The 27,146-nt window shown below is 36.5% G+C and overlaps 1 protein-coding gene, 1 long non-coding RNA gene and 1 pseudogene across 4 annotated transcripts in view; all 3 read left to right on the top strand.

Annotated features, from left to right (window-relative positions):
• LOC117980934 (uncharacterized) overlaps positions 1-27,146 on the top strand; it is a 370,564-nt gene that overhangs the window by 295,819 nt on the left and 47,599 nt on the right. The gene's annotated exons all lie outside the window — the stretch shown is intronic.
• LOC100983356 (T-complex protein 1 subunit alpha-like) lies at positions 385-26,376 on the top strand (annotated as a pseudogene).
• On the top strand, positions 6,899-7,764 carry LOC103784448 (small ribosomal subunit protein eS1-like). The gene has a single exon (XM_034963993.3). The coding sequence runs from the start codon at positions 6,924-6,926 to the stop codon at positions 7,716-7,718; it is 795 nt and encodes a 264-aa protein (XP_034819884.1). The 5' UTR covers positions 6,899-6,923; the 3' UTR covers positions 7,719-7,764.

The raw sequence follows: 27,146 nt of genomic DNA, 5'->3' as shown, positions 1-27,146 counted from the left end.
GACAACTTTTAGACAACGGCCATCCTACTCGGGCTACCACCACAGAAAACCCGTGGCCCAAACCCATCATACCAGTAGAGGCACATTGGGGAGCCTCATTCATCCTTAGAAGTTTGTAAGAAGTGTTTTAACACCTCTGCCATTTCAGAGTAAGAGAAGGAAACATAATGAACCAAACCTTTTTCCCACCCGCTGGTTACAACTACCCAACCCCTTCCCAACCAAACTGTCAGTGGATACCACATAGAAAGTCTGGATTTTTCCCCACCTGACAGAAATGAGGTACTCCTTCCTTACTGGTTTAAATTGGGTGGTTTAAAATAACAGAAATGTATTCTCTGACAGTTCTGGAGGCTAGAACTTTAAAACCAAGGTTTCATCACAGCCACACTCTCTGAAGGCTTAGGGATAAGATCCTTCCTTGCCTGCTCCTAGCTTCTGGTGTTGCTGGCAATCCTTAGCTTGTAGATGCATCACTTCCATCTCTGAATCACACCACATTTTGTGTGCCTTCACATCATTTTCCCTGTGTGCATCTCTGTATCCAAACTTTTCTCTTCTTATGAGGACACCAGTCATTGGCTTAGGGCCATCCCTATGACTCATTATAACTTGATTACATCTACAAAGATCCTATTTCTAAGTATGGTCACATTCTAAGTTTCTGAGTGGGCATGAGTTTTGAGGGAATACTATTCAACCCAGTGCAGACAACTAAAATAAAATGTTTAAATAAGACCAGAATCTTATATTATTAAAATTTTCCAAGTTTCCATGGAAAACTACTCTCATAACAAGAACCAAGAAGTCTCGAACTAAATGACAAGAGACAAGCAATAGATGCCAACACAAAGATGACATAAAAGTTAGAATTATGAGACAAAGATTTGTAAGCAACCACAATAAAAATAACTTAATGAGCAACTAGAAATATGCTTGAAGCAAATTTTTTTACAAATAGAAAACCTCAGCAAAGAAATAAAAAGTCTCAGTAGAGACTAGAAGATATAAATAACCAAATAAAAATGTTAGAGCTGAAAAATACAATAACTGAAATTAAAAGCTCTATACATGGGCTGAACAACAAAATGGGGGAAGTAGAGGAAATAACCCATTAGCTAGAATACATAACAATAGAAATTACCTAATTTGAACAACAGAAAGAGAAACTGGGAGAAAAATACTAAAGGAAACAGAGCCCCTGGGGATTTATGGGACCATAAGAGATCTAACATTCATGTCATGAGAGTTGCAGAAGGAAAGAAGAAAAAAGGTGGGGCTAAAAAAGCATTAGCAAAAATAACTGCTGGAAACTTTCATAACTGACCAAGAGACACAAACCTAAAGAAACTGAGAGAACCCAAACAGGATAAACAAGAATATCCACACCAAAGCACACCACAAGCTTCTAAAAACTAAAAATTATAAACAAAGAAAAAATATTGAAAGCAGTCAGTAAAAAGCAAAAGACATCTTACCTATAGGGGGAAAATAATCCATGCTAATGACAGCAAATTTCACATCAGACACTTTGGAGGTTATAAGGAAGTGGCACAATATTTTCACCTGCTGAAAGAAATCAACTATCAACCCAAAATCCTGTATTTATATCCTTCAGAAATGAGCTGGATATCAAAATGTTCTCAGAGGAAGAGAGAATTTGTCATCAGAAGATCAATCCAAAAAGAATGAAAATGAAATGATAAAAGAAGAAATCTTGGAACATGAGGAAGGAAGAAAGAACATAGTAAGCAAAAAACAGGGAAATACAATATACTTTTCTTCTTTTGTTACATTTTTTAAATTTATGTTTGACAGTTGAGACAAAATTATAACATTATTTGATGTGGTTAAGGCAATTACATTACAAGCAGAGAGGTAAAGAGAAGTAAAGGAAAGTTAGATTTCAATATCTTACTTGCACTAGTAAAATGATGACACCAGCAGTTTGCCACAAGTTATATTTATATAATGTAATATCTAAAACAACTACTTTTTTGAATATATAAAAAGAAATGCATTTAAAAACATTATACATAAGTCAAAATGGAATACTAAAAAATAACCCACTGGAAGGCAGGGGAAAGAAAGAAAAAAAAAAGGGAGAAAGAGACAGAGAAAATAAAATGACATAATTAAAACTTAATACATCAGTAATTACATGAAAGGTAAATGGTATAAATATGCCAATTAAAAGACAGAGTTTGCCACAGTGGATTAGAAAAACATGCTTTTACTATATGCTCTCTAGAAGAAATTCAGTTCAAATGTAACAATTTAGGCTGGTTGAAAGTAAAATAATGAAAAAAATATGCAAACCTTAATGAAAGGATAGCAAGATAAAGTAGACTTCGGAACAAAGAAAATTGCCAGAGATGGAGAAGGATTTTATGTAATAATAAAAGGGTCAATACAGCAAGAACACATAGTAATTTTAAATGCATACGCACCAAAAAGCAAAGTTACCAAATCTGTGCAGAAAAACTGGTAGAACTGAAAACAAAAATAGGTAAATCTGTAATACAGTTGGAGACCTCAACAACCTTCTCTGAAAATTTGAAGAACAATTAGAGAAAAAAATCCAAGTGAGACCCCATCTCTAATAAAAAAAAAAATTACCAAAGATATGGAACTCAATCACACAATCAACCAATAGGATCTAATCAACATTTATAGAACACTCCACCCCAAAACAGCAGAATATATATTCTTTTCTAGTGCCCATAGAACATACACCAAGATAGATCATAGACGGCCATGAAACAAACCTCAACAAAATTTTAAAAGTTAAAATTATGTAAAGGGTTTTTCTAAACACAATGGAATGAAAGTAGAAATTAATGACAGAAAGATTTTAGGAAACTCTCCAAACACTTGGAACTAAATAGCGTGCTCCATGGATCCAGGAAGAAATTTCAAGGAAAATCAAATGGCACATTGAAATGAATAAAATGTAAACACAACACGGGATTTCTCATTTCTGGCCAGCATACAAAAAGCATGGAATTGCCAGTCAATCCTAACAAGTAAAAAGCTGGAAAAATGGAAAAATGAACAATTCTTAGATTTGTAAGAGAAGTGAGGTCACAGGGCAAACCACTGGCCCCAAAATCAGAGAGAGAGACACGTATAGAGAATCATAACTTACCAGAGCAGAAACCCATGAGCAGAAACCTCCAAGGGAACCAGTGCCAAACTGGAAAAACCTGAACTGTAATTAACAAATTGCTGGAAGCTCAATGTGGACAAGTCAGAGAGTTTGAAACTTCAGAGGGATTCAGTTATTGAGGGGCCCCCTACTTTTGCGAGTTTTACCTGCTAGAGCTCCACCAGTTTATCAAAGCAAATACCAGATTTTTTAAAATGCCCCCATGCTTACAGCAAGGGAGGGAAAAGTGCCATTTTGAAATATGCCAGAGCATTGTATTCTTCTTAACAAAGTCTGCCCTCAGGAGAAACTATTTAACCAGAACCTAAACTGCTGGGGTTTCATCAGTGCCTAACGAACTTGGAGGAAGTAAAATTACCAACTCCAGCTGGCTCTAGTCTTCCTGTGGAACTAAGGAAATACACAATTCCAGCCTCCTCCAGCCATATGGTCACACCTAAAGAGGGGAGTGGAACTGAACAGCACTTATGAAGTTCACAGTCAAGAGGTACAGGCTCACTAAAAACTGAGGCCTAATCATAAGTAATTACATTACTTAAGGCCTATTTATAGCACTTCCCTTGACCCAATACATCATGTCCAGCTGTCAGTTAAAAAATTACAAAACATACTAAAAGGCAAAACACAGTTTGGAGAGATTGAAAAAGCACTAGAACAAGACTCAGATATTGGAAGAAATGGTGGAATTATTAGATGAGGAATGTTAAAACAACTGTGATTAATATGCTAAGTACTCTAATAGACAAAGTAGAAAGCATGCACAAATAGATGGGAAATGTAAGCAGAGAGATGGAAATTCTAGCAAAAAGCCAAAAGGAAATGCTTGACATCAAAACTACTGTAGCAGAAATGAAGAATGCCTTGCCTTTGATGGGCTTATTAGTAGACTGAACACAGCTTAAGAAAGAATCTGTGTGCTTAAAGATATCTCAGTAAAAACCTCTAAAACTAAAAAACAAAGGAGAAAAGAAAACATTTTAAAAATCTGGAATATTTGAGAACTGTGAGAAAACTACAAAAGGCATAACATATGCTTAATGGGAATACCAGAAGGAGAATAAATATTCGAAAAAGTAATGATTGAGAATTTTCCCCAAATTAATGTCAGGCATCAAACCCAGATGCAAGAACCTCAGAGAACACCATGAAGGATAAATTCCAGACAAACTACACCTAGGCATATTATTTCCAAACTACAGAAAATCAATGATTAAAAAAAAAATCCTGAAAGAAGCCACAGGGAGTGGGTGGTGGCCCTTGCATACACAGGAGCAAAGATCATAATTACATCCTACCACTTCTCCTAAGAAACTATGCAAGCAAGAATAGAGTGGAGTGAAATATTGAAAGTGTTGAGAGTATAAAAATCAGCCTAGAAGTCTGTATCCTGCAAAATTATCCTTAACGTGTGAGAGAAATAAAGACTTACTCATACAAACAGAAATTGAGGGTATTTGTTGCCAGTAAACCTGACTTGCAAAAAACGTTAAAAGAAGTTATTTAAGGAGAAGGAAAATAATATGGGTCAGGAACTCATATCTATATGAAGAAAAGAAGAGCATTAATGAAGAAATTAGTGAAAGTAAAATAAAAACTTATTTTTCTTATTCTTAATTGATCTACATATATATATGCTTATGTTTGCTTAGGTACAAGTAAGATGAATGACAGCAATGATACAAGGGATCGGCAGGAGGAATTAGGATTATTTTGTTGTTATAAGTTACTCACAGTACCTGTGAAGTAGTATAATGTTATTTGAAAATAGACTTGGGTTGAGCACCTCTTGGAGAATCGCTCTGGTTCGCTCCACGCTGTCGCAGCCACTGCTGTGGTCGCCAGTCAGCCGAGGGGCTGCGATACTGGTTGCCCGCGGTGTGAGCAGAATTCAACGTGTACCGCTGCCGTGAAAATGGAGAGGCCTTTGTCTGTGTTTGGGGACCGCAGCACTGGGGAGGCGATCTGCTCCCAGAACGTTATGGCTGCAGCTTTGATTGCCAATACTGTAAAAAGTTCTCTTGGTCCAGTTGGCTTGGTTAAAATGTTGGTGGATGATATTGGTGATGTATCCATTACTAACGGTGGTGCACCATCCTGAAGTTACTGGAGGTAGAACATCCTGCAGCTAAAGTTCTTTGTGAGCTGGCTGATCTGCAAGACAAAGAAGTTGGAGATGGAACTACCTCCGTGGTTATTATTGCAGCAGAACTCCTAAAAAATGAAGATGAATTAGTCAAACAGAAAATTCATCCCACGTCAGTTATTAGTGGCTATGGACTTGCTTGCAAGGAAGCAGTGCGTTATATCAATGAAAACCTAATTGTTAACACAGATAAAGTGGGAAGAGATTGCCTGATTAATGCCGCCAAGACATCCACGTCTTCCAAAATCATTGGAATAAATGGTGATTTCTTTGCTAACATGGTAGTAGATGCTGTATTTGCTATTAAATACACAGACATAAGAGGCCAGCCATGCTATCCAGTAAATTTTGTTAATATTTTGAAAGCCCATGGGAAAAGTCAAACAGAGAGTATGCTCATCAGTGGCTATGCACTCAACTGTGTGGTGGGATCCCAGGGCATACCCAAGAGAATTGTGAATGCAAAAATTGCTTGCCTTGACTTTGGCCTGCAAAAAACAAAAATGAAGCTTGGTATACAGGTGGTCATTACAGACTCTGAAAAAACTGGACCAAATTAGACAGAGAGAATCAGATATTACCAAGGAGAGAATTCAGAAGATCCTGGTAACTGGTGCCAGCATTATTCTAACCACTGGTGGAATTGATGATATGTGTCTGAAGTATTTTGTGGAGGCTGGTGCTACGGCAGTTAGAAGAGTTTTTAAAAGGGACCTTAAACGCATTCCGAAAGCTTCTGGAGCAACTATTCTGTCAACTCTGGCCAATTTGGAAGGTAAAGAAACTTTTGAAGCTGCAATGTTGGGGCAGGCAGAAGAAGTGGTATAGCAGAGAATTTGTGATGATGAGCTGATCTTAATCAAAAACACTAACCCTCATACATTTGCATCGATTATCTTACGTGGGACAAATGATTACATGTGTGATGAGATGAAGCATTCTTTACATGATGCTTTTTGTGTAGTGAAGATAGTTTTGGTGTCAAAATCTGTGGTTCCAGGTGTGGGTGCTGTAGAAGTAGCCCTTTCTATATACCTTGAAAACTATATACCTTTCTATATACCTTGAAAACACCGCATATTCTCACTCATAGGTGGGAATTGAACAATGAGAACATATGGACACAGGAAGGGGAACATCACACTCTGGGGCCTGTTGTGGGGTGGGGGGAAGGGGGAGGGATAGCATTGGGAGATATACCTAATGCTAGATGACGAGTTAGTGGGTGCAGCGCATCAGCATGGCACATGTATATATATGTAACTAACCTGCACATTGTGCACATGTACCCTAAAACTTAAAGTATAATAATAATAATAAAAAGAAAAAAAATTTTTACTTTTTGTGAAATATCATTTTTACTGTTTTCCTAATAATTTTCTAACTAAATTTCCATAACTACAATAATAATGTATTTTATCACGTCACAAAAAAAAAAAAAAAGAAAACTATGCAACCAGCATGGGGTCTCGGGAACAGACTGCTATTGCAGAGTTTGCAAGATCACTTCTTGTATTCCTAATACACTGGCAGTTAATGCTGCCCAGGAATCCACAGATCTGGTTGCAAAGTTAAGAGCTTTTCATGCCTTTTGGCTCTCTCACCAGCACCATGGCGGTTGGCAAGAACAAGCGCCTTACGAAAGGCGGCAAAAAGGGAGCCAAGAAGAAAGTGGTTGATCCATTTTCTAAGAAAGATTGGTATGATGTGAAAGCACCTGCTATGTTCAATATAAGAAATATTGGAAAGACGCTCGTCACCAGGACCCAAGGAACCAAAATTGCATCTGATGGTCTCAAGGGTCGTGTGTTTGAAGTGAGTCTTGCTGATTTGCAGAATGATGAAGTTGCATTTAGAAAATTCAAGCTGATTACTAAAGATGTTCAGGGTAAAAACTGCCTGACTAACTTCCATGGCATGGATCTTACCCGTGACAAAATGTGTTCCATGGTCAAAAAATGGCAGACAATGATTGAAGCTCACGTTGATGTCAAGAGTACCGATGGTTACTTGCTTCGTCTATTCTGTGTTGGTTTTACTAAAAAACGCAACAATCAGATACGGAAGACCTCTTATGCTCAGCACCAACAGGTCCACCAAATCCGGAAGAAGATGATGGAAATCATGACCCGAGAGGGGCAGACAAATGACTTGAAAGAAGTGGTCAATAAATTGATTCCAGACAGCATTGGAAAAGACATAGAAAAGGCTTGCCAATCTATTTATCCTCTCCATGATGTCTTTGTTAGAAAAGTAAAAATGCTGAAGAAGCCCAAGTTTGAATTGGGAAAGCTCATGGAGCTTCATGGTGAAGGCAGTAGTTCTGGAAAAGCCACTGGGGACGAGACAGGTGCTAAAGTTGAACGAGCTGATGGATATGAACCACCAGTCCAAGAATCTGTTTAAAGTTCAGACTTCAAATAGTGGCAAATAAAAAGTGCTATTTGTGATGGTTAAAAAAAAAAAAAAAAAAAAAAAAAAGAGCTTTTCATAATGAGGCTCAGGTTAACCCAGAACGTAAAAATCTAAAATGGATTGGTCTTGATTTGAGCAATGGTAAACCTCGAGACAACAAACAAGCAAGGGTGTTTGAACCAACCACAGTTAAAGTTAAGAGTTTGAAATTTACATGCCCCGTGCCAAGATAGCCAAATTGGAACAGCTCCGGTCTGCAGCTCCCAGCATGATCAACACAGAAGATGGGTGATTTTTGCACTTCCAACTGAGCCTCCACTGGTGATGCTCAGGCAAACAGGGTCTGGAGTGGACCTCCAGCAAACTCCAACACACCTGCAGCTGGGGGACCAGACTGTTAGAACGAAAACTAACAAACAGAAAGGAATAGCATCAACATCAACAAAAAGGACATCCACACCAAAACCCCATCTGTAGGTCACCAATATCAAAGACCAAAGGTAGATAACACCAAAACGATGGGGAGAAACCAGAGCAGAAAAGGTGAAAATTCTAAAAACCAAGCACCTCTTCTCCTCCAAAGGATCACAGCTCCTTGCCAGCAATGGAACAAAGCTGGATGGAGAATGACTTTGACAAGTTGACAGAAGTAGGTTTCAGAAGGTCAGTAATAACAAACTTCTCTGAGCTAAAGGAGGATGTTCGAACCCATAGCAAGGAAGCTAAAAACCTTGAAAAAAGATAAGATGAATGGCTAACTAGAATAAACAGTATAGAGAAGACTTTAAATGACCTGATGGAGGTGAGAACCATGGCACAAGAACTACGTGACACATGCACAAGCTTCAATAGCCAATTCAATCAAGTGGAAGAAAGGGTATCAGTGATTGAAGAAAAAATTAATGAAATAAATTGAGAACTTTAGAGGAAAAAGAGGAAAAAGAAGAGAACAAAGCCTCCAAGAAATGTGGGACTATGTGAAAAGACCAAATCTACATTTGATTGGTGTACCTAAAAGTGATGGGGAGAATAAAACCAAGATGGAAAACACTCTTCACGACATTATCCAGGAGAACTTCCCCAATATACCAGGGCAGGCCAACATTCAAATTCAGGAAATACAGAGAACACCACAAAGATATTCCTCGAGAAGAGCAACCCCAAGACACATAATTGTCAGATTCACCAAGGTTGAAATGAAGGAAAAAATGTTAAGGGCAGCCAGAGAGAAAGGTCAGGTTACCCACAAAGGGAAGCCCATCAGACTAACAGCAGACCTCTCAGCAGAAACTCTACAAGCCAGAAGAGAGTGGGGGCCAATATTCAACATTCTTAAAGAAAAGAATTTGCAACCCAGAATTTCATATACAGCCAAACTAAGCTTCATAAGTGAAGGAGAAATAAAATACTTTACAGACAAGCAAATGCTGAGAGATTTTGTCACCACCAGGCCTGCCTTACAAGAGCTCCTGAAGGAAGCACTAAACATGGAAAGGAACAACAAGTACCAACCACTGCAAAAACATGCCAAATTGTAAAGACCATCGAGGCTATGAAGAAACTGCATCAAAACATGCACAAAATAACCAGCTAACATCATAATGACAGGATCAAATTCACACATAACAATATTAACCTTAAATGTAAATGGGCTAAATGTCCCAATTAAAAGACATAGACTGGCAAATTGGATAGAGTCAAGACCAATCAGTGTGCTGTATTCAGGAGACCCATATCACATGCAAAGACACACATAGGCTCAAAATAAAGGGATGGAGGAAGATCTATCAAGCAAATGGAAAGCAAAAATAAAAGCAGGGATTGCAATCCTAGTCTCTGATAAAACAGACTTTAAACCAACAAAGATCAAAAGAGACAAAGAAGGACATTACATAATGGTAAAGGAATCAATTCAACAAGAAGAGCTAACTATCCTAAATATATATGCACCCAATACGGGAACACCCAGATTCATAAAGCAAGTCCTTAGAGACCTACAAAGAGACTTAGACTCCCACACAATAATAATGGGAGACTTTAACACCCCACTGTCAATATTAGGCAGATCAACGAGACAGAAAGTTACAAGGATATCCAGGACTTGAACTCAGCTCTGCAAGCCGACCTAAAAGACATCTACAGAACTCTCCACCCCAAATCAACAGAAAATGCATTCTTCTTCAGTACCACATGGCACTGATTCCAAAATTGGCCACATAGTTGGAAGTAAAGCATTCCTCAGCAAATGTAAAAGAAGAGAAATCACAACAAACTATCTCTAAGACCACAGTGAAATCAAATTAGAACTCAGGATTAAGAAACTCACTCAAAACCACACAACTACATTGAAACTGAACAAACTGCTCCTGAATGACTACTGGGTAAATAACGAAATGAAGGCAGAAATAAAGATGTTCTTTGAAGCCAATAAGAACAAAGACACAACATACCAGAATCTCTGGGACACATTTAAAGCAGTGTGTAGAGGGAAATTTATAGCACTAAATGCTATAAGGAGAAAGCAGGAAAGATCTAAAATTAACACCCTAACATCACAATTAAAAGAACTAGAGAAGCAAACATATTCAAAAGCTAGCAGAAGGCAAGAAATAACTAAGAGCAGAACTGAAGGAGACAGAGACACAAAAAAACCTTGAAAAAATCAATGAAACCAGGAGCTGGTTTTTTGAAAAGATCAACAAAATTGATAGACCGCTAGCAGAGCTAATAAAGAAGAAAAGAGAGAAGAATCAAATAGATGCAATAGAAAATAATAAAAGGGATATCACCACCGATCCCATAGAAATACAAACTACCATCAGAGAATACTATAAATACCTCTACGCAAATAAACTACAAAATCTAGAAGAAATGGATAAATTCCTGGACACATACACCCTCCCAAGACTAAACCAGGAAGAAGTGGAATCTCTCAATCTACCAATAACAGGCTCTGGAATTGAGGCAATAATTAATAATCTACCAACCAAAAAAAGTCCAGGACCAGATGGATTCACAGCCAAATTCTACCAGAGGTACAAAGAGGAGCTGGTACCATTCCTTCTGAAACTATTCCAATGAATAGAAAAACAGAGACTCCTCCCTAACTCATTTTATGAGGCCAGCATCATCCTGATACCAAAGCCTGGCAGAGACAACAAAAAAAAAAAGAACTTTAGACCAATATCCCTGATGAACATCGATGTGAAAATCCTCAATAAGATACTGGCAAACTGAATCCAACAGCACATCAAAAAGCTTATCCACCACCATCAAGTTGGCTTCATCCCTGGGATGCAAGGCTGGTTCAACATATGCAAATCAATAAATGTAACCCATCACATAAACAGAACCAATGACAAAAACCACATGATTATCTCGATAGATGCAGAAAAGGCCTTTGACAAAATTCAACAGCCATTCGTGCTAAAAACTCTCAATAAAGTAGGTATTGGTGGAACATATCTCAAAATAATAAGACTATTTATGACAAACCCACAGCCAATATCATACTGAATGGGCAAAAACAGGAAGCATTCACTTTGAAAACTGGCACAAGACAGAGGTGCCCTCTCTCACCACTCCTATTCAACATAGTGTTGGAAGTTCTGGCCAGGACAATCAGGCAAGAGAAAGAAATAAAGGGTATTCAATTAGGAAAAGAGAAAGTCAAATTGTACCTGTTTGCAGATGACATGATTGTATATTTAGAAAACCCCATCGTCTCAGCCCAAAATCTCCTTAAGCTGATAAGCAACTTCAGCAAAGTCTCAGGACACAAAATCAATGTGCAAAAATCACAACCATTCCTATACACCAATAATCAACAAACAGAGAGCCAAATCATGAGTGAACTCTCATTCACAATTGCTACACAGAGAATAAAATACCTAGGAATCCAACTGACAAGGGATGTGAAGGACCTCTTCAAGGAGAACTACAAACCACTGCTCAATGAAATAAAAGAGGATACAAACAAATGGAAGAACATTCCATTCTCATGGATAGGAAGAATCAATATCATGAAAATGGCCATATTGCCCAAAGTAATTTATAGATTCAGTGCCATCCCTATCAAGCTAACAATGACTTTCTTCACAGAATTGGAAAAAAATACTTTAAAGTTTATATGGCATCAAAAAAGAGCCTGCATTGCCAAGACAATCCTAAGCAAAAAGAACAAAGCTGGAGGCATCATGCTAGCTGACTTCAAACTATACTACAAGGCTACAGTAACCAAAACAGCATGGTATGATACCAAAACAGATATACAGATCGATAGAACAGAACAGAGGCATCAGAAATAACACCACATATCTACAACCATTTGACCTTTAACAAACCTGACAAAAACAAGAAATGGGAAAAGAATTCCATGTTTAATAAATGGTGCTGGGAAAATTGGCTAGCCATATGTAGAAAGCTGAAACTGGATCCCTTCCTTACACCTTATACAAAAATTAATTCAAGAGGGATTAAAGACTTAAATGTTAGACCTGAAACCATAAAAACCCTAGAAGAAAACCTAGGCAATACCATTCAGGGCATAGGCATGGGCAAGGACTTCATGTCTAAAACACTAAAAGCAATGGCAACAAAGCCAAAATAGACAAATGGGATCTAATTAAACTAAAGAGCTTCTGCACAGCAAAAGAAATTACCATCAGAGTGAACAGGCAACCTACAGAATGGGAGAAAATTTTTGCAATCTACCCATCTGACAAAGGGCTAATATCCAGAATCTAGAAAGAACTTAAACAAATTTTCAAGAAAAATAACCCCATCAAAAAGTGGGCAAAGGATATGAACAGACACTTCTCAGAAGAAGACATTTATGCAGCCAACAGACACATGAAAAAATGTTCATCATCACTGTTCATTAGAGAAATGCAAATCAAAACACCAGTAACAGACAAACAGAGAGCCAAATCATGAGTGAACTCCCATTCACAATTGCTGCAAAGAGAATAAAATACTTAGGAATCCAACTTGCCATCTGACACCACTTAGAATGGCGATCGTTAAAAATTCAGGAAACTACAGATGCTGGGAGGATGTGGAGAAATAGGAAGGCTTTTGCACTGTTGGTGGGAGTGTAAATTAGTTCAACCATTGTGGAAGACAGTGTGGCGATTCCTCAAAGATCTAGAACTAGAAATACCATTTGACCCAGCGATCCCATTACTGGGTGTATACCCAAAGGATTATAAATCATGCTACTATAAAGACACATGCACACGTATGTTTATTGTGACACTATTCACCATAGCAAAGACTTGGAACCAACCCAAATGTCCATCAATGATAGACTGGATTAAGAAAATGTGGCACATATACACCATGGAATACTATGTAGCCATAAAAAAGGATGAGTTCATGTCCTCTGCAGGGACATGGATGCAGCTGGAAACCATCATTCTGAGCAAACTACCACAAGGACAGAAAACCAAACAACACATGTACTCACTTACAGATGGGAATTGAACAATGAGAACACTTGGACACAGGGAGGGGAACATCACACACTGGGGCCTGTCATGGGGTGGGGGGCTTGGGGAGGGATAGCATTAGGAGAAATACCCAATGTAAATGACGCGTTAATGGGTGCAGCAAACTAACATGGCACATGTATACCTATGTAACAAACCTGCACGTTGTGCACATGTACCCTAGAACTTAAAGTATACTAAAAATAAATAAATAAATAAATAAATAAATAAATAAATAAATAAATTTGAAATTTGCAACAGAAGCTGCAATTACCATTCTTTGAATTGATGATCTTATTAAATTACATCCAGAAAGTAAAGATGATAAACATGGAGGTTATGAACATGCTGTTCACTCTGGAGCCCTTAATGATTGATCTGATGTCTCTTTTATTTATAACAATGTTAAATACAATTGTCTTGTACCTTGAGCTAAGTATTATACATTAAAGTACAACAAGGTGAAAATAAATAAAGAAAAAGGAAAAGAAAATAGCCTAGGGTTAGTTGTAAGTGTATGTTTCAAACTCTAGAGCAATCACTTAAAAATGTGTTTTAAAAAGGATAATTGATATGCTAAGAAAGGAGATAAAATGCAATGATGCAAAACACCCAGTTAAAATTACAAAAGGCAGAAAAGAGTAGAAGGAAAAATAAAAACAAAGAACAAAGGCAATAAATAGAAGAAAACAGTAATAAACACTGTAGATGTTAATCCAAGGATAGCAAAATTACTTTGAACAACAGTGATGTAAATGTACCAATTAACAGATGGAGATCAGAGTGAGTCAAAGACAAGACCAAAATACATGTTGTCCATAAGAAATCCACTTTAAATATGAAGAGACATATGGCTTAAGAGTAAATACTAATAAGTGGAGAAAGATATACCATGCTAACACTAAGCAAAAGAAAGCAAAAGTATCTCTACTCATTTCAGACAAAACAAACCTCATACAAGCATATTTATTAGGAATAAATAGAAACATGACATAATTATAAAGGAGCCAATTCTCCAACATTATATAGCAATCTTTAATGAGTATGAGCCTAACAACAGAGTGTCAAAATATATGAGGCAAAAACCTATGGAACTACAAAAAAAAAAGATGAATCCACTATTACAATTGGAGACTTCAACACCCTTCTATCAGAAATGAACAGATTCAGCAGGCATAAAATCAGTAAGGATATAGTTGAACTAAAAATACCATTGATCAACTGTATATAATTAACACCTTTAGATAACTTAATGCAACAATAGCAGAGTACACATTCTTCTCAAGTTCACATGGAACCTTCACCAAGATATACCACATCCTGGGCCATAAAACACACCTTAACAAATTTAAGAGAATTAGGAATCATATGATGTCAGCTCTCAGACCAAAATGGAATTAAACTAAAAGCAAATAACAGAAAGATAGCTGGGAAATCTCAAAACTTGCAGATTAAACAACACATTTCTAAATAACACAGGAGTTGGAAATAAAATCTCATTAGAAATTTAAAAATATTTTTTAAAAGATCAAAATTAAAACAAAAGTTATTCTAATTGTGGAATGCAGCAAATGCAGTTATTAGATGAAAATTGATAGCATTGAATGCATATATTAGCAAAGAAGAAAGATCTGAAATCAGTAATCTAAGGATATACCTTAGGAAACTAGGAAAAAAAAGAGCAAATTAAATTCAAAGTAAGCAGGAAAACAAATTAAAATTAGAGCAGAAATCAATAAAATTGAAAACAGAATATCAGTAGAGAAAATAAATAAAACCAAAGCTGGTCTTTGGAAAAGATCAATAAAATTAATATGCCTCTAGTCAGGCTAAGGGGGAAAAAAGGATGACACAAATTACTAATATCAGAAATGAAGAAAGACATTAAAAGAATAATAAGGAAATACTAGGAAAAAGTCTATGCCCACAAATCTGATAATCTAGATAAAACAGACCAATTACTTGAAAGACACTATCTGCCAAAATGCACACAATAAGAAACAGACAATCTAAATAGTCTTGTGTCAAATAAATTGAATCAATAATTAATAATCTTCCCAAAGAAAAAGCACTAGGCCAAGATACATTCACATGTGAATTCCAAAAAACATTTCAAAAAGAAATTATACCAATTCTCTACACTCTGTTTTAGAAGAGAGAAGCAAAAGGAAAGTTTTCTAACACATTCTATGAGGCCAGAATTACCTTATACCAAAACCAAAGATATTACAAGAAAAGAGAATTATAGATCAATATGTTTAATTAACATAGATGCAAAAGTTATCAACAAAATGTTAGCAAATCAAATCTAACAATATGTGAAAAGAATTTTACACTGCAAACAAGTAGGATTTATTCCAGGTATGGAAGCCTGGTTCAACATTAAAAACATCAAATAATATAATCCATTACAATAAAAAAGAAGACAAATTACATAATCATATCAATAGATGCAGAAAATTTATTTGACAAAATTGGATATCCACTCATAATTAAAACTTTCACAACTGCAGATTGCAAACACTGGAGTTACCTGGAGCAGGAAACACATTTTGTGAACAGACTGACTAGAATCCATTGAGTTATCTAGCCAGCAGCTCTGCCTGATAGCAGAGCCCAGCCAGTGATCTTACAAGATATTGGATCCCAGAAAATACACAGCTGGACAAAATCAGTGGCCCAGACAACTAGAAAACTCACAACAGCTCTGCCTGCCCAGGGTCAGTGAGGGTCATCATCAGTTGTCCCTTCCAGAATCACAGACTACATTAAAGTGAAGGTCCATCTCTAGCAAAGAACACCTGTGAAGACCAGAGAGAGGCTGTCATCTCAAATGTTCAGACAACAACACAAGGATGCAGGAATTATGAAGAATCAAGGAACCATGGCACTTCCAAAATAAACTAATAAAATTTCCATGGTAGACCCACAAAAATGGAGATCTATCTATAAAATGAAAGACACAGAATTCAGAAGAATACTCATAAAGAAGTTCAGTGAACTACAAGAATATACAATAAAAAGTTTAATGAAATTTGGAAAACAATACACAAAGTGAAAAGTTTGACAAAGAAATGGAAACAAAAGAAACAGATAAAAATCCTAGAAATGAAGAATAGAGTGACTAAAGTGAAAAATTTAATAGAAATTTAACAGAAAGCTGCAAAACCAGACTTGATCAAATAGAGGAAAGAATTAGTGAGCTTGAAGACAGAACATTTTAAATCATTCAGTCAGAGGAGCAGAAAGATAAAAGAATAAAGAAAGCCTATGAAAATTATGGAACACCACCAAGAGACCAAACCTTTGTGTAACAGGAGTTACAGAAGGAAGATAATGTAAAAGGGACAGAAAACACATTTAAATAAATAATACCTAGAATAGAAGAGGAAAAATGATGGATAGGAGGAAGGACTAACTTGCAGCTCCCATTCAGATGGACAGAGCAGCATGTGCAGACCCACATTGTGAACTTTGCTCCAAGAACTACCACAGAATTGTACCAGGAAAGCTGAGAGAATCCACAGATCCTTTGAAGGAGGTGGATTGCTGTTGGGACAGCAACAGACCCTTTGTTGAGAGAATCCACAGATCCTTTGAAGCTGAGAGAATCCACAGATCCTTTGAAGGAGGTGGATTGCTCCATGGGACAGTGGAGCAACTGTGAGTCTGCTTGCTTTCTCAGCTGGGAGGCTTGTAGCCTGGGGCAAGTTCTCAGTCCTGCTCACCAGCTTCCTGGAAATAAACTCACTGCTGTTGCGGGGGTACGATGGGAGTGAAACCAATCTTTCAGGCTGTAGGCTGCATGGGAGCTGGGTGAGGCCTATGGCTGCCGGCTTTCCTCCACTTCCCTGGTTACCTGTGTGATGCAGTAGAGACAGCCAAAAATCCCCTGGGAACATAACTCTATTGGCCTAGGAACCACGCTGCCATCCCCCATTGCAGTTGCAGTAAGCCCTGCCCAAGGAGAGCCTGAGCTCACACATGGCTAACCCTGCCCCCACCCAGTGGTCTTTCTCTACCTGCGCTGGTAGCCTAAGACAAAGGACATAATCTCCTGGGAGCTTAGGGATACCAGCACAGCTAACAGACCTGAAGATGGATTACATCACAGGACTCTCAATTGCCAGAAAAAGAATTCAGAAGGTCAACTATTAAGCAAATCAAGGAGGCACTAGAGAAAGGTGAAAACCAACTTAAAGATATCAAAAACGTGATACAGGTTATGAATGGGGAAATCCCCATTGAAATAGATAGCATAAATAAAAAACGATCACAACTTCTAGAAATGAAGGACACACTTAGAGAATTGCAAAATACACTGGAATGTCTCAGCAATAGAACCAAACAAGTAGAAGAAAGAACTTCAGAGATTGAAGATAAGGCTTTTGAATTAACCCAATCTCAGAAGACAAAGAAAAAAGAATTAAAAAAAAGAACAAAGCCTCCAAGAAGTTTTGGGATTATATTAAATGACCAAACCTAAGAATAATTGGTGATCTTGAGGAAAAAGAGAAATTTAAAAGTTTGGAAAACATATTTGAGGGAATAATTGAGGAAAGCTTCCCCAGCCTTGCTAGAGATCAAGACATCCAAATACAAGAAGCTCAAAGAACACCTGGGAAATTAATCACAAAAAGATTATCACCTAGGCATACAGTCATCACGTTATTTAACGTCAAGACAAAGCAAAGAATCTTAAGAGCTGTGAGGCAAAAGCATCAGGTAACCTATAAAGGAAAATCTATCAAATTAACAACAGATTTCTCAGCAGAAACCCTACAAACTAGAAGAGATTGGGGTCCCATCTTTAGCATCCTTAAACAAAAAATTTATCAGCCAAGAATTTTGTATCCAGTGAAACTAAGCTTGACAAATGAAAGAAAGATACAGTCCTTTTCAGAAAAACAGATGCTGAGAGAATTTGCCACTACTAAGCCAGCACTACAAGAACTACTAAAAGAAGCTCTAAACCATGAAACAAATCCTCAAAATACACCAATATAAAATCTCATTAAAGCATAAATCTCACGGGACCTATAAAACAATAACACAATGAAAAGAAAAAACAAGGTATTCAGGCAACAAATAGCATGAAGAATAGAATAGTACCTCACATCTCAATACTAATGTTGAATATAAATAGCCTGAAAGCTCCACTTAAAAGATACAGAATGGCAGAATGGATAAGAATTCATGAACCAAGTATCTGCTGTCTTCAGGAGACTCATGTAATACATAAGGACTCACATAAACTTAAGGTAAGGGGTGGAAAAAGATATTCTATGCAAATGGACAACAAAAGCAAGCAAGAGTAGCTATTCTTATATCAGCCAAAACAAACTTTAAAGCAACAGCAGTTAAAAAAGACAGAGAGGCCAGGTGCAATAGCTCATGCCTGTAATCCCAGCACCTTGGGAGGCTGAGGTGGGTGGATCACCTGAGGTCAGGAGTTTGAGACCAGCCTGGCCAATGTGGTGAAACCCTGTCTCTACTAAAAAAATACACAAAATTAGCTGGGTGTGGTGGTGGGCGCCTGTAATCCTAGTTATTCGGGAGGCTGAAGCCGGTGAATGCTTGAACCTGGAAGGCGGAGGCTGCAGTGAGCTGAGATCACACCATTGCACTCCAGCCTGGGCAACAAGAGTGAAGCGTCATCTCAAAATAAATAAATAAATAGACAAAGAGAGATATTATATAATGATAAAAGGACTAGTACAACAGGAAAATATCACAATTCTATATATATATGCACCTAATGCTGGCGATCCCAAATTAATAAAATCAATTACTACTAGACCTAAGAAATGAGACAGGCAGCAACACAATAATAGTGGGGGACTTTAATACTCCACTGACAGCACGAGACAGGTCATCAAGACAGAAAATTAACAACAAAACAATGGACTTAAACTATATCCTAGAACAAACAGACTTAACAGATATTTTACAAAACATTCTATCCAACAACTGCAGAATATACATTCTATTCATCAACACATGGAACATTCTCCAAGAGAGACCATATGATAGAAAACAGAACAAGTCTCAACAAATTTAAGAAAAAATGAAATTATAGCAAGTCCTGTCTCAGACCACAGTGGAATAAAATTGAAAATCAACTCCAAAAGGAAGCCTCAAAACCATGCAAATACATGGAAATTAAATAATCTACTCCTAAATGACCATTGAATCAACAATAAATTAATTTCCATCTCGATTTTAGTTTTGACCTATTGATGAATGATAATAGTGACATAACCTATCAAAACCTCTGGGATACAGCAAAAGCAGTGCTAAGAGGAACATTTATAACATGAAATGCCTACATAGAAAAGTCTGAAAGAGCACTAATAGACAATCTTAGGTGACACCTCAAGGAACTAGAGAAGCAGGAACAAACCAAATCCAAACACAACAGAAGAAAATAAATAACCAAAATCAGAACAAACCTAAATTAAATTTAAACAAAAGAAAATACAAAAGATAAATGAAACAAAAAAAAACTGGTTCTTTGAAATGATAAATAACATTGATAGACAATTAGTGAGATTTACGAAGAAAAAAAGAGGATCCAACTAAGCTCAATTAGAAACAAAACTGGTGAGGCCAGGCGCGGTGGCTCATGCCTGTAATCTCAGCACTTTGGGAGGCTGAGACAGGCAGATCACTTGAGGTCAGGAGTTCAAGACCAGCCTGGCCACAATGGCAAAACCCGTCTCTCCTGAAAACACAAAAAATTAGCCAGGCGTGGTGGTGGGCGCCTGTAATCCCAGCTACTCTTGAGGCTGAGGCAGGAGAATCACTTAAACCCAGGAGGCAGAGGCTGCAGTGAGCCAAGATCGCGCCACTGCACTCCAGCCTGGGCGACAGAGCGAGACTCCGTCTCAAAAAAAAAAAAAAAAAAAGAAAATGGGTGATATTAAAACTGATACCACAGAAATACAAAAGATCATTCAAGGCTACTATGACCACCTTTACACACATAAACTAGAAAACCTAGAGGAGATGGATAAATTCCTAGAAATAAACAACCCACCTAGATTAAACCAGGAAGAAATAGAAACTCTGAACACACTAATAGCAACCAGTAAGATTGAAATGGTAATTAAAAAGTTACCAAAAAAAAAAGTCCAGGACCAGATGGATTCACAACTGAATTCTATCAAACATTCAGAGAAGAATTGGTACCAATCCCATTAACACTATTCAAAAATATAGAGAAAGAGGGAATCCTCCCTAAATCCTACTATGATGCCAGTATCACCCTAATACCAAAACCAGGAAAAGAAATAACAAGAAAAGAAAACTACAGGCCAATATCACTGATAAACATAGATGCAAAAATCATCAAGAAAATACTAGCTAACCGAATCCAACAGCATATCAAAAAGATAATTCAACACGATCAAGTGGGTTTCATACCAGGGATGCAGGGATGGTTTAACATACACAAGTCAATAAATGTGATATACCACATCAAAAGAATAAAAAACAAAAATTACATGGTCATCTCAATAGATGAAGAAAAAGCATTTGACAAAATCTAGCATCACTTTAGGATTAAAACCCTCAGCAAAATCGGCATAGAAAGGACACACCTTAAGGTAATAGAAGCCATCTATAACAAACCCACAGCCAACATTGTTATGAATAGGGAACAGTTGAAAGCATTCTCCCTGAGAACTGGAACAAGACAAGGATGCCCACTCCCACCACGTCTATTCAACACAATATTGGAAGTCCTACCCAGAGCAATCAGAAGAGAAAGAGATAAAGGGCATCTAAATTGGTAAAGAGGAAGTCAAACTGTTGCTGTTTGCTGATGACATGATCGTATATCTAGAAAACCCTAAAGATTCATCTAAAAAACTGCTAGAACTGGTAAATGAATTCAGCAAAGTTTCAAGATGCAAAACTAATGTACACAAATCAGTAGCCCTGCTATACACCAACAGCGACCAAGCTGAGAATCAAATCAAGAACTCAACCCTTTTCACGATAGATGTAAAAAAATAATAAAATACTTAGGAATATACCTAACCAAGGACGTGAAAGACCTCTATAGGGAAAACTACAAAACACTCCTAAATGAAATCACAGATGACACAAACAAATGGAAACACATCCCATGCTCTCGTATGGTTAGAATGAGTATTGTAAAAATGACCATACTGCCAAAAGCAATCTACAAATTCAATGCAATTCACATCAATATAGCACCATCATTCTTCACAGAACCAGAAAAAAAAATCCTAAAATTCATGTAGAACTAAAAAAGAGCCTGCATAGCCAAAGCAAGACTAAGCAAAAAGAACAAATCTGCAGTCATTACTTTACTTGACTTCAAACTACACTAGAAGGCCATAGTAACCAAAACAGCATGATAGTAGTATAAAAAAAAAAAACATATAAATCAAGGGAACAAAATAAAGAACCCAGAAATAAAGCCAAATATTTACAGTCAACTGATCTTCAACAAAGCCAACAAAAACACAAAGTGGAGAAAGGACACCCTATTCAACAAATGGTGCTGGGATAATTGGCAAGCCACATGTAGAAGAATGAAACTGGATTCTCATCTCTCCCTTATAGAAAAATCAACTCAAGATGGATCAAAGACTTAAATGTAAGATCTGAAACCATAAAAATTTTAAAAGATAGTATTGGAAAAACCCTTCTAGGCATTAGCTTAGGAAAAACCCTTCTAGGCATTAGCTTAGGAAAAGACTTCATGACCAGGAACCCAAAAGCAGAATGCAACTGAAACAAATAGGTGGGACTTATTTAAACTAAAAAGCTTCTGCACAGCAAAAGAAACAATCAGCAGAGTAAACAGGCAGTCCACAGGGTGGGAGAAAAATCTTCACAATCTGTACATCCGACAAAGGACTAATATCTAGAATCTTCAAGGAACTCAAACAATTCAGCAAGAAAAAGAAAAAAACAATCCCATCAAAAAGAGGGCTAAGGACATGAATAGACAATTCTCAAAAGAAGATATAGAAACAGCCAACAAACATATAAGAAAGTGCTCAGCATCACTAATGACCAGGGAACTGCAAATCGAAACCACAGTGCAATACCACCTTACTCCTGCAAGAATGCCCATGATCATAAAATCAAATGTTGGCATAAATGTGGTGAAAATGAACACTTTTACACTGTTGGTGGGAATGTAAACTAGTGCAACCACTATGGAATGCTGTGTGGAGATTCCTCAAAGAACTAAAAGTATATCTACCATTTGATCCAGCAATCCCAGTCCTTGGTATCTACCCAGAGGAAAAGAAGTCATTAGCTGGATGTGATGGCTTATGCCTGTAATCCCAGCACTTTGGGAGGCTAAGTCACGCAGATCATTTGAGTCTGGTCATTCAAGACCAGCCTGGCCAACATGAAGAAGCCCCTGACTCTACTAAAAATGCAAAAATTAGCCAGGTATGGTGGCACATGCCTGTAATCCCAGCTACTTGGGAGGCTGAGGCAGGAGAATCACTTGAACCCTGGAGACAGAGCCTGCAGTGAACTGAGATCACGCCACTGCACTCCAGGCTGAGCAAAGACTCTGTCCCAAAAAAAATTTGTTATACAAAAATGATACTTGCACATGCATGTTAATAGCAGCACAATTAACAATTGCAAAAATATGGAACCAGTCCAAATGCCCATCAATCAACAAGTGGATAAAAAAAATGTAGTACATATATACCATGGAATACTACTCAACCATAAAAAGGAATGAAATAATGGCATTCAAATCAACCTGGATAGAATTGGAGAACATCACTCTGAGTGAAGTAACTCAGGAAAGGAAAACCAAATATCGTATCTTCTCAGTCATAAGTGGGACCTCAGCTATGAGGACACAAAGGCTTAAGAATGATACAATGAACTTTGGGGACTTGGGGAAAAGGGTGTGGGGTAGATGAGGGATGAAAAACTACACACTGGTTACAGTGTACACTGCTCAGGTGATGGGTGCACCTAAATCTCAGAAATCACCACTAAAGCACTTATTCATATAAGCAAACACCACCTGTTCCCCCAAAACCTACTAAAATAAAAAATAAAATAAAATAAAAATGTAAAAAAAAAATACCTAAAAATTTTCCCAATCTGAAGAGAAGTGACAACATCCAGGTACAGGAAGCACATAGGTCCCAGTTAAATTCAACCATAAAAGGAGTACACTAAGACAAATAATATTCAAACTATCAAAAATCAAAGACAAAGAAAAATTCAGACAGCAGCAAGGGTTAAGTAATACATCATATACAAAGGAATGACAATATGTCTATCAACAAATTTCTCAGCAAAAACTGCAGGCAAGGAGAGAGTAGGATAATACATTGAAAGTACTGAAGGGAAAAAAACTGCCCACCAAATCTTCCTTAACCAGCAAAGACAACTTTCAGAAATGAGAGAGAAATAAAAATTTCCCAAACAAACAAAAACTAAGAGAGTTCATCATCATTAAAAATGTCTTACAGGAGTTGCTATGGTGATTTCTTTAAACTGAAACAAAAATATGCTAATTAATAACATGAAACATATAAATGTGCAATTTCAAGGGTATAAATAAAGCATAGCCATAATCAGAATAATCTAAGACTATAATGATGGAGTATAAGGCAATTTTATCCCTAGTATGAGGCTAAAAGACAAAACTATTAATAACAATGATAGCTAAAATAAATTTCAAAGGGCTACATTACAAAGTAATGTAAATTTTGACAGCAAAATCATAAAATGTGGGAAGGGAAATAAAAATGTAGAGTTGTATGTGCAATTCAAGTTAAGTTACTACCAGTTTGAGGTAGGCTGTTGATAAGAAAGATGTCTGTAAGCTTCATGGTAACCACAAAGCAAAATCTTTAGTAAAATTACAAAACAAAAATAGAAGCATTTCAACCATAATACTATAGAAGACTATCAAACCACAAAGGAAGTCATAAAGAGAGAAAGAAAATACCTACAGAAACAACCAGAAAAGAACTAACAAAATGGCAGCAGTAAGTCCTTACTTAGTAATAATTACTTTGACCGTAACAGATTATGTTCTTCCAAAAAGATGTAGAATGACTGAATGGATTTTACAAAAATAAGATCTAACTATATGCTGCTTACAAGAGTACACCTTGCTTTTAAGAACACACATAGATGAAAGAAAAAGGATGGAAAAAGACATTCCATGCAAGTGGAAATCAAAAGAGGAGGAATAGCTATAATTATATCAGACAAAATGTAACTTAAGTCAAAAACTGTAAGAGGCAAAGAAAGATATTATAACATAGTAAAGGGGTCAATTCAGCAAAAGGATATAACAATTATAAATATACATATATATATATATATATATCCAACATTGGAGCACCTAAACATGTAAAACAAATATTAAAGGATCTGAGGAGAGAACAGATTGCAATACAGTAATAGTAAGGAAACACTGGGTTTAAACAACACTTCAGACAACATGGACTGGACAGACATGTACAGAATAGTCCATCCAACAGCAAGAGAATGCATATCTTTTAAAATGTACATAAAACATCCTCCAAGAGAGATCACATATTAGAACATAAAACAAACCTCATAAAATTTAAGAAGATTGAAATTATATCAAGTATCTTTTCCAACCACAATAGTATAAAACTAGAAATCAATAACAAAATTCACAAGTACATGGAAATTAAACCATGCTCTGAAACAATCAATTGGTCTGTAAAGAAATTAAAGAAAAACTTAAAAACATCTTGAGACAAATGAAAATGGAAACAAAATTGTCAAAACTTGTAGTATACAGCAAAAGTAGTTCTAAAAGGAAAATTTGTGGCAATAAATGCCTACATCAAAATAGAAGAAAGATTACAAAATAAACGAACTAATGTTACACCTCACAGAACAGGAAAAAGAAAACAAACTAAACTCAAAGTTAGCAAAAGGAAGAAAATAATAAAGACTAGAGCAAAAATAAATAAAATAGAGACTAGAAAAATAATGCAAAACATCAATAAACTAAGTTGGATGCAGTGACTTACATCTGTACTCCCAGCACATTGGGAGGCTGAGGTAGAAGGATCACTTGAGGCCAGGAGTTTGTTAACAGCCAGGGAGACATAGTGAGACCCTGACTTTACAAAAAATTAAAAAATTAGCCAGGCATGGTGGCACACACTTTTAGTCCCAGTTACTTGGGAGGCTGTGATGGGAGAATCACTTCAGCCTAGGAAGTTGAGGCTGCAGTGAGCTGCGATCATGCCACTGCACTCCAGCCTGGGCAACAGAGACAAACTCTGTCTTTAAAAATGAAAAAAATGTACTGGCTTTTTGAAAAGATAAACAAAATTGACAAACCATTAGCTAAATTAACTAAGAAAAAAGAGAGGAGACTCAAATAAACTAGAAGTGAAAAGAGGAGAAAATAAAACTGATACCACAGAAATACAAAGGTTCGTAAGAAACTACTATGAACAATTATACACCAACAGATTGGATAACCTAATAAAGCCCTAAAATTATACCATCTACTAAGACTCAATCATGAAGAAATAGAAAATCTGAACAAACCAATAAAGAATAAGATGATTGAATCAGTGACAAAAAGTCTCTCATCAGAAAAAAATAAAGCCCAGGACCTGATGACTTCACTGCTTAATTCTAGCAAACATGTAAAGAACTAACATCAATCCTTCTTAAACTCTTCCAATATATTAAAGAGGAGAGAATGCTTCCAAACTCTTTTAATGAGACTAGCAGTACTCTGATACCAAAGCTAGACAAGGACATTCCAAGACAAGAAAATTACTAGCCAATATCCTTGATGAACATATGCTCTAGACAGGTGATCTGCTTAAGAAATAAAAATTCAAAAAAATTTAAAAATATCCTTGATGAACATAGACGCGAAAATTCTGAACAAAATACTAGCAATCTCAACAACACATTAAAAGGGTTATCTACCATGATCAAGTGGGATTTATCTCTGGGATGCAAAGATGGTTCAATGTTCACATCAATAAGTGTGATATATTACATTAACAGAATAAAGGATAAAATCCATGTAATCACTTCAGTAGATGCAGAAAAACATCATTTCATGATAAAAAGTCATCAAATTAGTTATAGAAAACATATACCTCAACACAATAAAGGTCATATATGAGAAGTCCACAGCTAACACAAAAGTGAAAAATTGAAATCCTTTCCTCTAAGATATGAAATAATATAAGGATGCCCACTCACACCACTTCTATTCAACATAATATTGGAAGTCCTTGCCAGCGTAATTAAGCAAGAGAAAAAATAAAAGGCATTCAAATAGGAAAGGAAGAAGTAAAATTATCACTGTTTGCTGATGACATGATTTTATGTAGAGAAAATAGAATTTACCCAAAAACTGTTAGAATTAATTTTTTAAAATACTGTGAAGTTATAGGATACAAAATCAAAACACAGAAATCAGTATATTGGAAATAAACGATCCCAAAAAGACATCGAGAGAACAATCCTATTTACAATAGTTATGAAAATAGTAAGACACTTAGGAATAAATTTAACCAAGGAGGTGAAAGATCTGCACACTGAAAACCATAAAACATTGGTGAAATAAATTGAAGAAGATACAAATAAGTGAAAAGATATTCTATATCCACGGACTGTAAGAATATTGTTAAAATGTCCATACTGCCCAAAGTGATGTACACATTTAATGCAGTCTCTATCAAACTTCCAATGCCTTTTTTCATAGAAATAGAAAAAAAAATCCTAAAATTCATATGGAACTACAAAAAAAAATCCCTAATAGCCAAGTCAATTATGAGCAAAAAGAACAAGATGGAAATATCACATTACCTGATTTCAAATTATATTACAAAGCTATAGTAATTAAAACAGCATGATACTGGTAAAAAAAAAATAGACACATCAA

The sequence above is a fragment of the Pan paniscus genome, chromosome 6, assembly GCF_029289425.2.
Source record: "Pan paniscus chromosome 6, NHGRI_mPanPan1-v2.0_pri, whole genome shotgun sequence".
NCBI lineage: Eukaryota > Metazoa > Chordata > Mammalia > Primates > Hominidae > Pan > Pan paniscus.
This window is presented reverse-complemented; position numbering and strand designations above follow the sequence as displayed.